At 26.5% G+C, this 18,738-nt stretch overlaps 1 protein-coding gene across 3 annotated transcripts in view; it reads right to left on the bottom strand.

Annotated features, from left to right (window-relative positions):
• The window catches only part of LOC129984169 (nephrin-like), a 335,663-nt gene extending 321,386 nt beyond the window's left edge, over positions 1-14,277 (bottom strand). For all 3 annotated transcript variants that reach the window (XR_008785472.1, XR_008785473.1, XM_056093973.1), the window contains exon 1: positions 13,836-14,277. Coding sequence is in view for 1 of the 3 variants with exons in the window: in XM_056093973.1 (XP_055949948.1) it covers positions 13,836-13,920 (85 nt within the window). In the remaining 2 variants the exon portion in view is untranslated. The remainder of the gene's footprint in view (positions 1-13,835) is intronic.
• Positions 14,278-18,738: the final 4,461 nt, after the last annotated feature.

Genomic DNA, 18,738 nt, shown 5'->3' with positions numbered 1-18,738 from the left:
TAATTGACCTACATAGCCGAAAATTGACATTTTCAGTGCAGGCAGTCATCTTACAGAACTACCCAGTTATGTACTGGCAACTGAAAATATTCCTAAGATAACACTTAGGCAACAATTACACAGTTTAACTCATTTAAAGCATGTTAAAATCTTCCAAAGCCTTTCACTTAATGTAAAGAACAAGGTAATTAATGCAATCAACCGAACACCTTGCATTTAGGGTAAAATTGGGATGTCCAAACAATTTTTTTATGCTCTCTAGGCATTAAATCGCTGGACAACTTAGTGTCTCGGTATATGAAATAAACAGAATATAATATGATTGTATAGTTTATCAAAAATTTCTTCGAACAATTATCTAATATGAATCCAAATTATATAGCTATTTCAGAAAATTTGTAATCATATAACAAACAAAATACAGTAGAATGAAATCCAGGATATTATATTATGACATCAGTTTTTGCTCCTCACCAGTTTCTGGGAGTATTCTTCTTGTATACCCAGAACTTTCTATCCCTACTTATTCAAGATTGAATATGTAAGATTTTTTTCTGAATGTCAATATTTTATTTATTCTAATTTAACAAAGATTATATTAATGACAATAGTTTTCATCTAGTTAAAGGATTATCTAAGTAGTATGTTAATTTTTTTTTAAAAAAGAGCTTGAGAATGGTTAATGAAAATTTGAAGAGTATTGAAGAAAAAGGAAAATCTTTATGAGGAAATATATAATACAAAATACAAATAGCTTATTAATAATGGAAATTCTGCCTGATAAATAGCATAATGATCATATTTCTCATATAATTAAATATTATTTCAGTTATTTTATAATAAAAGATAGAGTACTTCAAATATATTTTAAATACTTTATTTTCCTTTACTTTCGAGAGTCTGGTAATGCAATTAATTAAAACGTAGAAAAGAAATTTAATAACAATTTAAATATCACTAAAAATAATTTCTTTACAATGCACTACAAAAAGAAGGAAGACGAAACAATCATCAAAAGACTTTAAAATTATATCTCAAATAGATGAGTATTTTAAACATCAAGCTATTTCTATGAAATACTAAGCATTTCCATTTTTCAGTTCAGCAACGAGCTGATCAAAAATGTTTTTGTACTAGAACATAGACGGAAATGTATGAAGTCATTATTCAATTAGATATTCAATTACCCCTTTTTAAATCAAAATATAAGTAAAGAGAATGCGCTTCAAAAATGCAGAAAAGTAATACCTTTCATTAGAAATGCATGAAATCGTTATTTAAAAAAAATATGAAAGGTTATTGAATTATTTAGATGCATATGAATGAAGATATCAAATATTTCTTTTAATAATTAAATATATTTCCATCATATAAAAGACGAATTTTTATTACATCAAGTACAATTCTTTAAATATTCGTAGTTCTTTCATCAAATTATTTCATTAATTTACTTGAATTATTCAAAATTTCTGGAAATATATTAATATATTTTAAACTTAAATATAAAATGCTTTCATGGATTATTTTCACAGAATATTGATTCGTCTTGCGAATTGAATTTATGCATCCATTCTAAGTTATATAGAAACAATAGACTCATGTTTGTTGAAAACTGATGTAAATAAAAGAAATCTATTACGATATTAAGTTTATAAAATGAACATAGATTATAAAAAAGCTTAATTTTTATATATGCTTGAGATGCATCATTTTTATCAAATTTTTCTTGAAATGGAATTTTATAATCTTTTATTTATTTTTAGTAAAAAGAGACAGTCTAAAATAGGTAATAAATAATCAATAATCAATAATGTAATATATCGCCGTATTTCAAGCACTCATTAATTAACTATTTTTATTTTGAATGAATTATTTAATTAATCATGTTTTGAATTAATTGAATCAAAATTATTACGCTCATCAAAAGTGGTTTAATGAATAAAGTCATTTTACTAAATCTGACATGTAGAAGACCATTTGTATAACCTTGAATAATCAGTAGAAATTATGTAATTGGGTAAAATTAAACAAGATTCAAATTAGTAAAAACAAAAATTTTAAATCTTGCAGTTATTTTATTGAAAACCTTCGCTGGACTTACGAAGACACAGAAACAATGATTGTTGACCATTATGAATTTTTTTCGTAACTCAAATAGAGAAAGATGATTTCCTTAAATTTCATCCTAGTTTCTGTGTCTCTCAGTTATTTGTATAATATGATTCAGGTTGTTTGTTGTTTCTTATGGCACTTGCCATGGACAAGCCCGCTGTTACGAAGACAGCAATTTTAAGCCGGTGGCGGAGCGTTTTTGGTTTTTTCAGTAGCGCCAACTAGAGCTAAGTGTACTAACTAGGGCCAAAGGGCCCCAACTAGGGCCCTTTGCTGCTCACACGCATCACTCATTCGCTTGCACAACCCCTTTCTATAGGAGAGCACATTCACACATCTCATAGATGGAGCAACGGAAGAACAACCATGCCCAAACCGGGACTGGAACCCAGGACGCCCAGATCATGGGGAAGACGCGATACCCCTATGCCAGGACGCCGGCATATGATTCATAAATCAATCATTCAATTTAAAACCCAAAATATCTGAACTGAAACGGATAAGGCAAATAACACAATCGTTTTAATCCTGCTTAGCTCCCACCGGGGTGAGGGATATATATATATATATATTCAACTTTAAAATAACGAAACTTTGTAATTATCATTCTGATCTAAACTCTAAAAGTTTCAAAAATCTAATTTTCTCACAATTTAATAGGAATAAAAGAGTTTGTTACAACAAAATTTCCTATATTGAAGCAAAAAATAATCTCATTAAAATTTTAACTAATAATAATTTCCCAGAAACTACTGCAATATTAATTTTTTTTAATTTAAAAAGAGATGATTTGGGATTAATCCTTTAGCTAAAATAAAAATAGACCTTCCGTTGCATATTAACTAACTCAATAGATGGCGCTGAGACCCTCCAATTATTTTTTACCTTGAATGGTGTTAGCAAAAACAGTTTACGGCGCGGGAAACAAAAATAAGACAGCTTATGTTTTTTTTTTTTTTTTTTGCCTGTTTTTGGCATGTTTTTTCCTTTTTGTTTTCATAATTGTTCAGACAGTTACTATACGGTTATTTTATATTATTGTATTCTTGCTTATTAGTGGTCGTATTCTTTTAATTTATTGTTTTGTTTCTTTTCTGTAAAAATGGTGTATCTCTTAGGCTTAATTTCAGGGGATTTTCGGATCACGAGGAGTAAATACTGTTGGAAAATTTAGTCTGGATTCCTCACAGAAAATATTTCTTATTTAATCTCTTAAAATAACGAAATCAGTTAGTGAAAATAACAAAAAGATAACTTTGATGGGAATAAGGATAAAAAAAGGGGCATATGTGTCCCTTTCTGTAGAATCCGAAGGTTTGCAAAACTGAATCTTTTATGTATGACGCTAAAATTCATGATGAACTCATTTTGTCTTCCCAATCAATGAAAGAAACAAGTACTTTTCTCATTTCTAGATGATAAATTATTAATATTTTTCTATTATTGTTTCAAACTAACCCTATTAGCAGAATTTATTTTATGATATTCCCACGATGTTATTCGATGTTCTGAAAACCAGCCAATGTCGAGAAGATATTGTAACAATGATATTCGGCATTTTGTGCTAATAGAGAAACAAACTATGAATAATATAAAGAAAGTTCTTTCTATTCCAGAGAAAGGTGCATCAAGGAAAGACGTCTTGAAAATTCTGTAAGAAATGCTTCATGCCATCATGTGAGACTGATGTTGATTAAGAACAAGAAGAGCAGCAATCATATTGTCTTGTGCGATACGTGACTTGGAAAATCATTTACATCAGTTTTTGTGACGGTCGATATTGTTTAGACAGATGCTCTAATTTTCATTGCAAGTCATTTTTATTTATCTATTCTGTATCTGTACTGCATATTAAAAGTAATAACGAGTACTTTTTGCCCTCTCTTTGTCTCGTCTTGTGATTGCTGGAATAGTTGCAATCATGTTACCTTGTCTGATAGAGAATCATTCACTTCGGTCTTGGTGAAGTTCGATATTGTTTAGACCGATGGTTTAATTTCAACTGCAAGTCATTTCTACTCATCTGTTCTTAGTCTCTATCACATATGCGAAATAATAAGGAGTATTTCTCGCCTTCTCTTTGGTGGAATGCCACCATATGTATTGAATTTAAAGTGTGGATAAGTGACTCATGACTCATTTAGAAACCTGATATTAAACAAAATTATTTTAACCTACCACATCATTACTGAGAATTCCAATATATAAAGACATGTGTTCTGTGAATGCTTCCAAATTAAAGTTTTGGGTGAATTTCTAGTTCTATCATCTGTTGGCAATTTAAAATGCCACGTTTTCATTGAAAGTCATTTCAGTTTCTGTATCATATAGCGAAGTAAAAACAAGTATTTCTCGCCTTCCCTTTGCTGAAATGTCTCTATATGTATTGAAATTAAAATGTCTGGAAATTCTTCATGACCCTTTTAGAAACCGGACATGAAACAAAATCATATTTAGATGCTATGTCATTCACAAAGTATTGATTATTCAAATATATGAAGACATTTGTTAATTGAAATTTTCCAACTTATAGTGAACATTTCTAGATTTGTCAATTGATCGTGGCTCAAAATGACATGATTATCAAGACCACATTGATGGAAATTTTAAACGGGATATTAACCCTTTGACTGCGTAATTTTTTAAAATCACTATTTAGATGCGATAATTGCAAATAAGTTCAAATATTTTTCAAACAAAAGTGAATTGATGTTATATGTTACACGATAATAATACGATATAATAAAAAACTGTAATCCTGAAAATAACAAAAAGCGAAAAATGCGAAATGCAGTAAAAATTGAACGGATTACCAACCCACGGAAATCACGGGATAAACAGCTGGAGGTTTAATGTAACGCATCAATCAATTTATTTATTTATTTTTTAAAATATGCAATATTTCAAATTCAAAGAATCTGTTTTAAATTCTCTTTAAACTGACTTTCACTAGGGATTCAATTTGTTGTCCGTCAAAACTTCAATTGTCCTTGGCCGAAATAATAATAAAAAAAATTACTTTCGTCCGATTGTACAATAACTTTCAAGCATTTTATTCTTTTCTGGAAATGTGACGAAAACGATGAAACGGGTCAATGAAGATCAAGAATAGAAGAAAGTGAGAGAGTGTGAGGAAAAAAAATGATATGCATGTTCCATTCCTCCGACCCTGAGGGTCTGCAAAACTGAATCGCTTATGTGTGACGCCAAAGTTCACGATGAGACGACCTCATCGATTTTCATATCAATGCATGCATAAATCATTTGGGCTCCCCAGTTTCTGAAATAGGGAAGATATATATTCTTCCCTCTCTTCTCGACGATGCGTCAGTAATTTTTTTCCAATCGTTGTTACTTCCAAGATAAGCAAACTAAGAGGAGTAAGGAAAAAAAAGTTCGCTCTCTCCCTGAGGAAGATATATCAAGGAAATTGATCCTCAAAACTCCGGAAGAAATGTTTCATGCCAGCATTTAGCGATTGATTTCGATTTAGGTGTCTCTGCATAGGTTACAGAAGCAATCACGGTCTCCTGTGTGATGCGTGACGAAAGAAGGACCTCCATCAGTCTTATTGAAGGCCGATACTCTGATTTTCATACTAAGGCTTCGGCATGATACAGCTCTGCACCTTCATTGTATAAATAAAACAAACAAGGCGCGCATCTGTGCCGTTGAAGATATAATGAAAAGCAAACATCAGGCTTGAGATGTTATATAAGTAAAATGATTGCTTTCAGAGAGGAGTACTTACATTCTATCTATAATATCATCAATATGTTTAGGATTGTATAAGTAAAAAAGATGAATATATTTTTTAGTTAAAACTAGATATGTCAATAATCCAAGTTTATCATGGGTATAGGAGGTGTGTTTTATTTTTATTTGCATTCAAAAAACAAAGTAATATTTACGAAAACGACAAATAAATTAAATTATTTCTAAAATCAACCAGTTTCATGTTCAGATTATTACAATGAAGCATTATTCGTATGCTGAAAAATTCAATTAAATTGTATTCCTGAATTTCCATTTAAGATGAAATAATAATGTAAAAAAAAAAATTCTTTTCAATAGGGAACATTAAACAAATAAGTAAGAAGAACATATAAGTACTGAATCTTATAAGTAAGCGTTAAGATTAATTAAAATGTTGAAATGAGATCAAATCAAAATTTAAATCAATGAATCTTCTGGATAAACTATTGCATGAATGAATAATTTTATAAATAAAACTAACTAAGACTAACTAACAGAATTAAGCATTAATTAAGAATACAAAGTATAATAATCAATAGAATATATAAGATACGAAGAAAAATATTTTGTTTTCTTATTTCTCATATTTAATAATATACATATAGGTTATTTACACCCTAAGTGTTCTGAAAAATAGGAATTCACATCATATTTAATAATGAAAAATTGAAACATATAAAATTGCGTTAATAGACAAGAAATAAAGAAAGAAATTATCCTTATTACTTCCAGAAATTTCAAGTACATAACTGAAAACTACACTTTCAGACCAAAAAACATAAAAGAAATAAAATATTCCAAGTTACAATTTTTTTTCGAAGAAACTGATTGAAATACAAAGAAGGAATTTAAAAACCCTTAAACCATATATTCTTCGTTATATGTGTGTTTATATTGTATTATAAAATCGGCCATCAATATTTTTTAGAAGTTACAGAGGGTGCATGCTAGTCGCATACAATTCCTTTAATATAATCTAGGCCATGATCTTATCATTTAAAAAAAATCACACACACACACACACACACACACACACACACACACACACACACACACACACACACACACACACACACACATATATATATATATATATATATATAACCAATCTAAAGTAAGAAAAAGTTTGAAAACGAAACAAAACAGTTTCGAAATCGCAACTAAAATTTATTACCTATTTAAACTAAAACCAAAAAGGAACTTCATAGTATTTAGAGAGCGCAATTGCAGCTACTTCTAAAACACAGATGAATTGATACTAAAGTATTAGAATCAAGTTAATAGGAAAAACAAAAATCAAATAAAAATTAAACCAAAAAAATTATTAAAAAAATATTTAAAAAAAAATATTTAAAAAAAAAATCCGGCCTGATCTTCAGGCCGGATTTTTTTAAATATTTTTTTGGTTTAATTTTTATTGGATTTTTGTTTTTCCTATTAACTTGATTCTAATACTTTAGTATATATATATATACATATTAAAATAAGGAATGAAGCAAGCAGAATAAAAATAAATTTTGATTATTATAAGTATTTTTATTTCTGCATTCATTACTTAAAATTACTGATATGAAAAACTGTAATGTTGGAAGAAATTTGAAGTGATCTAATAAACTCTAGTTTTCTACGTACTTTATAGAAATGCTTGTTTGATTAAAATAATAAGACAGAACACAATTCTTAAAATACAAATTTTAATCTACTCCATTTTTCTTTCCCAAATACAGCTTCAGAAAAACAAATGCAAGGTATTAAATTATCAATATTAAAGTTTTGTTAAATTGTCTTGAAAAATATTTAGACTATGAAAATATTTTTTTAAAAATCATTTTTCAAAGGTAGGTAAAGCTTAATTATTTCGTTTGAACTTTCATCATAAATGTTATTAAGTATATTATATTATATTGAATATTTAAAGAATTATTACTTCATTTATGTTATGAAACTATGTTAGAATAGAATATTCAAAAACAAACAGAAATAAAGATACTTTATTTCTGTTTGTGTTTAATTTTTAAGAATTCATTCTAAAATTCATTCATTTTAAAAAATATTATTTTTAATTTTAATAATTAGATTCATTGTAAATAAATGCTGTTTGAAATGTAATTATATGGTGAATAATTCATCAATAGAAAATTCAAACATTATTTACAAACATATATTAACATTATTAGCAAAAAAAAAAAAAAAAAATGGAAAAAAAATATGAACGAAAGAAAGATAATTTTCATTTTTAGGTACAAATGTGGCAATAATGGAATTTGTATGGACTTTTTAGACTGATATTTAGATAATTGAGGCCAGCATTTATTGTCACTATCAAAGAAACTTTTTTTAAAAATATTAAGAAATTACTCAGTCAGTTTCATTAATGCTAAATATATCTAATAATTAAAGTAACGATATTTTAATGAAAGAAGACTTCGTAAATAAACTGCATCATTAGATTTTAGAAGTACCTACCTTGCATAGTTTATAAAATTAAAGAAATATTTTGTCTATTTTCAGATGGATGGTTCTTTCCTTTTTATGAAGTTGAAAACTTCATAAAAAGGAAAGTACCACCTTTTTATTTCCTTTTTCCGAAATTGTTACCTTTTTTCCTGACCTGATTTCCAATACGTATTGGCTAAATCAATATCCGGAATAATAAATACTTTCATAAAATTCTTAACAATATAAATAATAAAATTTAATTTTAATTATTTGATTAAAAGGTAAAAATTTTCAATAGATATAATTGAATTATTGAACCAAACTAGGTGAATATTTAAGCAGCAGGAAATTGACAAAATATATTGAACTTTCAAGTGTTTCTGCTAAAATATTAATCTAGGATTTGTAAAGCAATTGAATAAAACTTCTAATAAATAGGCAATTGAAAATATATTAAATATAAACTGATACAGATGGACCTTCATTCTAAAAAAGTAATGCTTGTCCTATTAGTATTTTTGAAATCAAAGTATTATTTTTCTCTTGTTCATTTCCTGGATATAAAGAATGAATAATAAAAAATATTCTTACAACAATGAAAGCATTCTGAATGCAAATAACACTATTAAATTAAAGTAATTTTAGTAATACTTGAAAAATATTTCAATCAAAAAATGTAATTTAGAAAAATACGTATTATGCAAAAATGTTCCTAATAAATACAAATTTATTCAAAAATAACTTCCGAATTTTCTAAAAATTCTGAACTTTTAAATTGAATTTATAGTAACATTTCTCTAAAATAAAATGATTTTTAATATGAAGATAAACATGAAAATAACATTTTTTTAATATCTGATATATGGTCGGATTTACTAAAATAGTAATAAAAATCATTCTTCTTAATTTTATTTTAAAACAACTTTTGCTGTTAAGTTTATTTTATTTCCTCGCATTCTAACTGTCACATTCATCTGCTCATCACATTGTGAAAGATCAAAGTTTACTACCAAATATAACTCAATCTCTTTTGTGCCATATCTCCCCATAAAGAATATGTTAGGTTAAAAATATCTTTAATGAAATAATCACCTGAAAGGAAAAATATATTGTTATTTGGCTTTCAGAGTTTTACTAGAAGTAAAATAATATTTTCATATTGAAACAAACATGAAAATATTATTATCTATGACAACATTGAATGTACTAAAAATGTAAACAAAATCCAATCGTCTTAAATTTTATTTTGAAACATTTTTTGTTATTTGTTTCACTTTCTTTCCACGAATTTTAACTTTCATTTCCGTGTCCTCTCCGTAGCATGGAACGTCAAAATTAAATAGAAAAGACAGTTCCGTCTCACTCACGAAATTTCATTTCTTCCGAAAAAATATCTTTTCATATTTGCTATTTGGATGTGATATTCACTTCATCTTTTATTCAGTTTTCCATTCACTTGGTTGAACACATTCATTTGTATAGATCAAAAGCTCCTGAAGGATCCAAAGAAAAATTATTTCTGACACGTTTCCTAAGTTTCATTTTATGCCATTAAAGAATATCTGTATGAACATTTTTCTTGAAAAGAAGATCTTTCTATTTTATGCTAATTTTCGAAATGAGATTTTTACTTATACAGCTTTAAGCTACGAAGAGATTTATTTAAAATAATTATAAGAATTAGTTAATAAAGCATGAATCTACAAAAGGATAAGCATTACGCAAAAATGTAGGAAAAAAGCAAGCAACATGAAATTATTTTTGAATATTTAATTTAAATTAAAAGAATATTACCATGACTTAAGCAGATATAGAGGTTTAAAAAACTTAATGGCGTGCAAATAGAATTAAAGATAAATCTCAAAACATTGTAAATGCATAAGAATTTTATGATGACATGTTTTTTAATAATAAATAGCAAAAGGATTTTTTCTTATTTTAATTACATATAATAGTTAAAATAGCGAACTTTAATTTGAATTTTCAACCTTTTTCTTTGACTTATCGAAAGGTAGCAATTTCGTAAAAAAAGCAATTATTTTTCATAAATTGTAATAAACGACATTCCAGTTGATTTTTTTTTGAAAACTAACTTTCATTTAAATGTAAATGTTTAATGACCTTAGAATCCATAATCGTTTTTTCTTATTTTATAATTTTGCAAAATACAGCAATATTCCCCCTAATTTCTGGCAATTTGTTATTTTATAATATGTTAATGGGAGCTGTAGTTAAGTTGTTTATTTCTGTATTATTCTAATAATGCCTCTGTCCATAATTAATGTAATATGTACGATCTTATTTTCTCATGGAGAAATATAAGTGTTTTATATACCTGAGCTTTCAATCCATTAAAAAAAATCTTGTATTAAATGAAAAAGTTCTCTGAATTATCTTTATTAAAAGCAAATAAGGAATAAAAATTTATAATCATCATCTCCTTTTCTTTATCATTATTGGAATTTCTGATTTTGAAATAAAGTAGATATAATAGCAAGAGTATTCTACAACAAAAACGCCAAAGTGGAAATTTAAATATCTAAAATTTTTCAAGATTGTATTTCTATTAAGTTAAATGAAAAAAACTTTACATCCGTTGCATAAAAAATAGGGTTTTTTTAAATCTATTGTATATAGAGAATATCAAATTTCGGTTGAAACTTCCCAAAATTGCAATATGTTTTTGTTTTTTTTTAATTTTAATTTGTATTCCAATAAACGGGAAATAAAAAAGACATTTCCACATAAGTAAACTTGAATATAATTTTGGAGGTCATGAAAAGTAGAAGCATAAAACCTTTCAACGAAATAATTAAAATTAAATAACAGAAAAATTAAGCAGATATCGCTCAAGTATTTTGTTGAAATATTAACATAATATTTCAAACTGATAATTCTGAAAGGATTATAAAAAAAAACGTTATACATATATATATAAGAGAAAATTCTCAAAATGTCATCAACTACCAGAAAGAAATTGGAGAATAATGTTTTAAAAAAGAATACTACATAATTATACAATATTTCAATGAAAAACTAAGACTCAGATTTATATGAGATTACACATTTTTCATGTTCACAAAGTTGTTCATGTATAGCATTATAGTAATATTTTACTTTTAACGACTCATATTCATGAAATATAAGCTAACTAATCAGAATAATTTTACACAAAAATTGTTTTACAAATGAAGCAAAACTAATAAGTGATCTGAATTCTATTGCCGTTTTCGTATAAGGTTTCTGGAAGAAATGTTAACTGATATAATTTACCTCAACAATTAAAAATTATAACTTCTGCATGTAGCTTTCATGCATGTATAAAACTTGTAAGTATTTCTTAAATTAATTTGGAGTCTAATTAATTTCAATTAATTTAATTAATTGTAATTAAATAAATTACTTCTAAATCACAATGAGAAAAATCATTAAGAATGATTTATTTAAATTACATTTCTTATTTTGTAATAAAAATAATTTTTAATTATAAAAATCATTTATTTAAAAAATATTGCTGAGCTAAATACTGTTTACTAAATACTGTCTTAATACTGTTTGTCCAAAGTTGTATTCATGTGATGAATATTTCATATTTTATTAAATAAATAAATATCAAAAGATGTATAAATATTAATGTTAATAGTACATGTGCTAACAGATGCTTAAAGCAAATGCGATAATGTCTGTCACATTATTACACGAAGTCGAAATTTTTACAACAAATGTTTTTCTTGAAGTTAAAAAGACTTATATGCATCAATATTAAGATGAAAGAATATTATTAATATTATATTCAAGAGGAAAGGGGTATTTAATTCCTTTGAATATTATTCTTTATATATTTGTATATATATATATCTGTATTTAGGCTATGTATTATTTAACTCTAATAGTATTACTAACTATATTAAAAATGCCATTAAGAGTAGTTGAAAAAACAAAATGCAGTCATTAAAGTTTAAGATTAAAGTTCATTTTGCAACCTTAAAGAAGAATTAAAATGGAAATGTTTATAAATATTGAAAATGTCATGGAAACAATTTCCTTTTCTCATAATAAACTAGCGCAAAGAATAATATATTTTTACTGCTTTGCAAAATGAAAGTTTTCGCTGAGCAAACAAAAGTTATTCGAATGGTAGTTACGCTTAAGTTCTTTTTTAAAATAAAGTATTTTTAGTATATTTATATTTCTTTATAACTCCACTTCATATGTTAAGAATTTACAAAACTTTCACGTTCATTTCTAAAAATATGAAATACAGCTATAAACTGTCTCATTAAAATGCATTAGTTTACTGCTATTCAGAAAATGCATGATGGATAATGCTCTAATCATTACAAAAAAAGAAAACTACATTAGAATAAATGTCTACTTTTATTTCTTTCCTGAATAAGGAACAATAGACAAAAACATCATTATTGTACGAAAAAATTAAATGAATTTACATATTTATTAAAGTAACATGCTTATTTCTTTAAAAAATTTTTCTTCATATTTTCATGAATTTATCAAATTCTGTCATTCAGTTTTGAAAATAGTCTTATTACGAATTCATTTGAATAATTTTGGTACCACAGAGATGATATTCGGCTTATTTCTTTTCTCTGTATAATTAATTTTGAACACTAAATTATTTATTTAAAAAAAAGCAGACAAATTTTGTTTTGTATGCTTCAACTTCAAACTTTTAAGTTAAGAATTAATTAAGTAATTTTACTTAACCAATTACTTAATTAGTTAATTAATTAAGTAATTAGTTACGTTAAATAAAGTTAACTAAAATTTAATATAAAAAAATGAATTCGAACTATTGCAACATTCGTTTAAAAATATGATGGTCAACATTTTAAATAAAAATATACACAGCAATATTTTTTTCATTTGAAGTGACAATAAGTTCTGTGTATCTTACGAAATCTCAATCAACAAAATTTAAGCACTTGCAAATGATGTAACTCCTTACAATATATGACCAATTACAAAAACTGTCGAAGAATATTCTAATTTATTAAATTTATATCTCTTCTTTAACAATATAAAACAGTTGTAGAGCCTTGTAATATATTTAAAGCAATTAACATCTGTCATAAAGTTTCTAATAAAAATGGCAACAAATAAATACATTTTAATATTTGTAAAAATTTTAAATTCATTTCAAAATTTGCACATTCCTTTCTTAAGACCTTTATGTAAATTTTTATTAAAAATTGCTAATTAATATTTTAAAAAATTGTTAGACACAAAATTTAAAGCGGTTATTTGAATTTACCAAACGGCTAAATTAATCGAAAGAAACTTTTCTAATATTTTCATCAAAAGTGTGATTCGCAATTTGCATAACATTTTAATCAAATTATACATAAAAAGTATTAATAAATTAACGATTTATCAAATGACAATTTTTAGTTTCATATAATATCTCAGAAAAGCATAAAAAAATAATAAAAATCCGAAAAAAAATTTAAAAAATTAAAATGCCGTTTTAATTAAACGATACAACATAGAAAAAAGACAACATCACTTACCGTTATTAGAATCCATAGCCATTGTCGTAAAACCACAAAACGCAAAGAAAAATAATCCAGTCACACTCGGCAGCAAAAGTACCATTGTGCTTTAAAGAAACAAAAAAAGCAATATCACTCAGCTACCGCACATTAATATTTACGAGAAATTCCACCACTTTGGCGAAGAACGAAACAAAAAAAAGCGAAAGAAACGATGAAGTTTTTAAGTTTATTCCTCCAACAAATTCTTCCTCCTAATAATCAGAAGTCAAATTCCAGTTAGTGCAGCAGGAAAAGTTCGCCAAAAAATCAAACAGAAAGAAGACGAGGCGATAAAAATCCTTCCCCACTCGAGTTGGGAAATAAAATATTTGGCGCTCTCATGTAAAAGAGAGAAACTGTTCCTTGAGAAGGTTGGCTTTAAGAATCCTGGTTGGCGTGCGAGATGTTGACGCTGGGACGACTCTTGCTGCTCTGGCCGAAACTCCTCTTCGACCGCGTCGTCGGGAGAGCGAGTCCATCTCTTGCTAAAGGATAGGGGAGGAGTATTGCGTGTTTTGCAGGGAAAAGAGTGTCGTGGTCTCTCTTGCGGGGCGGTTTTAGAGAGAGAGAAGTTGGGTATTTGCTTGGTGAAAGTTTAACATTCCAGATTTCCTCCACTGTATGTTTTGGACAGCTGTTTCGTCAGTCAAATAAGCATGGAAGTGCTTTAAAAATTCCAGAATTCCTTAGGGATCCATTTTTTTCTCTCATTTTTTAGTCGCATAGGATAGCATATATTTTACAGTGAATATAGAGTTCGGTACTCATATGTATCTATTTTTTTCCTTTATATTTTGAGCAAAATGATATCCGCATATTAACTAAAAAATATATTTTAAGAAAAAAAAAATACTTAAAAATACAATTATAAATATAAGAAATAAGTACTAAAAATTAAAAGGAAATTATAATAAATATTGTGTCGTTTTTAAAATCTATAATAAACTTATGATCTTTACATTTATTTTTCGTTTTTGGTCCCAATAAATAAATACAAAAAAAGTTAATCAAAGTGAATCAATACAACAAATGAGTTTCGCACGCTTGCAATAATCTTTTATATTCATATTTATGATTCAGGAAATTTTATACTTCATTTTCAGTTGAAAAAATACATTGTTTGTTTTTTAAAAACTGACAATTCTTTGTTTTTTATAATCATTAAGCTCATTATTGTAATAGCAGAAATATGATAGAAAAGTAAGCGCTAGTGTCAAAATATTATTTAATTTTATAAGCTATATTTCAAACATAAAAAATAATCATTAAAAAAACTGATTATGAAAACTAAACTAAGAAAACTAAAGTAAGAAAAATAAAACGAATTACATAGTACATGAAAAAGTAGTACAGACGGACACAAATAATTTAAAAGTGCCAGTTTTCAAAGCACATTTTTATTAATGTACTAGATGACAGAAATATCTGAAATTCTTCATGTATATTTGATTTGAAATTATTAATCCTTAATATAAATTATATGTATTTTCCTAATGCAGTTAAACATTACGTTTATAAGCTGACACGGTATACATAAATTGTATGATGTATCATACAAGAGGCTGCACAACATTTGAATTGTAATAATACACAACTATCACATTTTCTATATTTTGTTGTTGGACCTCACAGAAAATTTAAATATAATTTTAATCTATTTAATATAAATTATTCACATTTTATTTTTTCTAAAATACGTTCGGAGAAAATACTTGTTCTAAAAAATATCATTCTAATTTATAAAAATTTAAAAGGAAACTGAAGTTTTCAGTGATAACGATATATTTAAACGAAAAATAATTTCTTCCCTTGTTTTTTTTTTTTGTACTTTTAAATTGCCAAATTAGAAGCTTGACTTGATCAAAAGCGTACTTATTTTTCATTTAATTACCTTTTCTATAAGATATTAAATATTTATAGGCAAGGCTGTTTATGATTATCCATTTTAGTAATTTCTAGTACCTCGTACGTGTTATATGAATTTTAATTCTTTAGTGTCTTTTGAATACAGTTTTTTTTTACTACGTTTAAAACAGGAGTGTGTGCATTTTTGTTTCCTCTTTACATTTTGAAATACATGTTATTATTTTCCAAAACTGAATATTCTTCGCAATTATTTGAATTTTGAATCAACACAATACTTTTCTAACTCTAATGGTTTCTAAAAATAATAATTTTTAACAAAAGTTTTCAGTACCTATCATTGACATTATTTCTATAAATTACAGTTAGTAAACATCGTAACAAACACAATGAAACGCCTGAAGCAATCAATCAGAATGAAGATTATCAATGTATTCGATCATTAAAATGTATCTTCTCATTATAATGCTCAGATGCTTCTGGCTAGAAATAAAATTACCTATAAAGTTTACAAAAAATGATGGAATAATGATATATTAATGTGATATCAAAAATTAAATATCAAGAAAAATGTTTCTTTTCCTTTACAAATTTTACTCCGTTTGAATACATTTCACTTAATAAATTACAAACCGGCAAGTGTCAATCTATGGAATTATTCTTTGATTAAATCAATCGAGAAACTGTTAATGTACATCAGATATCTTTTTAAATCAAATTTTAAGGTAAAAAGAGCCTTTACATTTTCAAAAAAAAACGTAGTTTTCACAAATTATTTGAGGAATGACTATCTTCAGACATGTTAAAATTATTGAATCTGATTTAAGAAATACAGGTTTAATTTCTAGTTTTGCTCAGAAGGAGCAGCATATGACTTTTGTATCAATGAACAACAATAAAACCACACAAATCTTGAAATATTTCAGTAATATATTTCCACCACAACACGCATATGCACAGACTTTAAAAGCTCTGCCAATTCAAGAAATGAGAAAAAAAGCGATTGAAAAATTACATCATTACAATTATGAAAGAATTATTATAATTGCCATTACAATTTTGAAAGAATGTCATATTGAGGAATAATGCACAAAATGCCTCCATTTGGTTCTTTTTTTTATTTTCCCTACCATTTTTATTCATAAGTACTGCCTATTCATAGGATTTAAAATACATTGTGGGAAATTTGAGTACAAAAGCTAATTGAAATACAAATAAAAATGTTATATAAATACAAAACTACAGAAAATGTCGGAGAAGTCGCGGAGAAAAAGGATCCGCCCAACTTTATTCTGGCATCATTCATTGTATAATGATAAAAAAACGTTCTCCCAAAAATTTTCACTGCGAATATTTTGTTATGAATTAAATGACAATCTATTTTAACATGTATGTTGGAGCCTTATAAATGATTTTGAAGTGTATAAAAGTTTAAAAAAAAATGTTCTTACCGAATTATAGAGAATAAGAAGATCTTACACATTTAAATATATATTCATATGTAATTTTAATTCATATGTAAATTATGAATTAAAAGAAAATACCAAATATCTCCTAATGTTATCATGATATATTAATCTAAAATTTTATTCCTTGTGGAAATTATTCGCAACATCAAAAAAGGGTGTTGCGATAGGAAATTTCTAAGTTTTAAATATATCGCCCCCTTACAAAAATTTTAGGCTAAACAACTTTTAGTATTCATTATTACATTCATAATGCTACTTTCATTTTCCCCATAGGATTATAAATTGCAAAATAAATCTAAGTGACATCTTTTTCTTCGCGACTGTAGTAAAATATTAAATATAGAAATAATAAAGAATCAGTTAAGAATTTGACATATAAATTGGAATATTAATCAAGATGTAAAATATTATAAGTCTTAAAAAGAAATCAAGGTTCTAATGAATGTTTGTAACCCCTTTAGAAAAGGAATCTGTGAAACAGAGACTTGAGTGTTGTGCATTCATTAGCTAATGTTTCCGTAATTTCTCTTCTGTTGTATAAAAATGTAAATTTTTCAGATATCTGCGATTGCATAGATTTACATCATGCATTTCTTTGCAGATTATTTGCTCGCTTTTTTTTGTTACATTAGCTGATATAATTTCTGCCTCTTCGGTTGTGAGATATTTCTTTGAGAAAAATTTATAGTTTCAGAATTCATGTCATATGTGATTTGAAGTGGTGTGTTGATATCCAGAAATGATGGAAATATTGCAATAAATTGGAAATTTCATTGGAAAGAAGTATGTTTTTCACTTCTTTCCGTACACATACATTAAGATTTCTGATCTTGTTTGTCTCTCATGTAAGAGCGGAAAGTCTTTAATTTCAGCGAATTTTTCACTGAAAAGGTTTTTTCTTTTCACGGAGCTTGAAGGAGAGGAGCTTTGTTATTAGTTTGAAGGGAGATAAACACTTGAAATGATGCCCACAGTGCATGTTCAACACCGTTTTTGGCATTTTAGAAAATGATAAACACGAAAAAAAGCACGTACTTTTAAGTTTTATTCATATTGCATATCAAATTCCAACATATTCGTTTCAAATTTCAACATATTCGTTTGAAATTCCAACATATTCAACATATGCGCTATTATTTTCTAATTACGGCACATTTGCGTTATGATTTTTTCTGACAGAAAATGATAGTCTTTGATGTTGATATAAGTTTTTGGCTATCTAAATTGAAAATAACCAAGATTATTACAAAATGAAAATAACTTAGACGGATCATTCCCGAGAATTCATAAATATTCTAACACCTTTAAAAATGAAGAAATTATTTAAAAAATTATCTATGTATTGATATGATAGTTTGAAAATATCCAGAACAAAAAGGCCCTACATAGCATAAAATATTTTTAAAGTATAATATTTTTCTACAATAGTATATCTAACAATTAGAAAATGATTAAAATGAAAGGCAGATGTAACCATTTATGTAATAAAACATATCTAATTATTTACCTAAAGAAAAAAAGTCAACATTATAAAAGTATAGAACTTC

Source organism: Argiope bruennichi, chromosome 9 (assembly GCF_947563725.1).
Source record: "Argiope bruennichi chromosome 9, qqArgBrue1.1, whole genome shotgun sequence".
Lineage (NCBI taxonomy): Eukaryota > Metazoa > Arthropoda > Arachnida > Araneae > Araneidae > Argiope > Argiope bruennichi.
The sequence above is the reverse complement of the archived record's forward strand: the minus strand, read 5'-3'. Positions and strand labels throughout refer to the sequence as shown.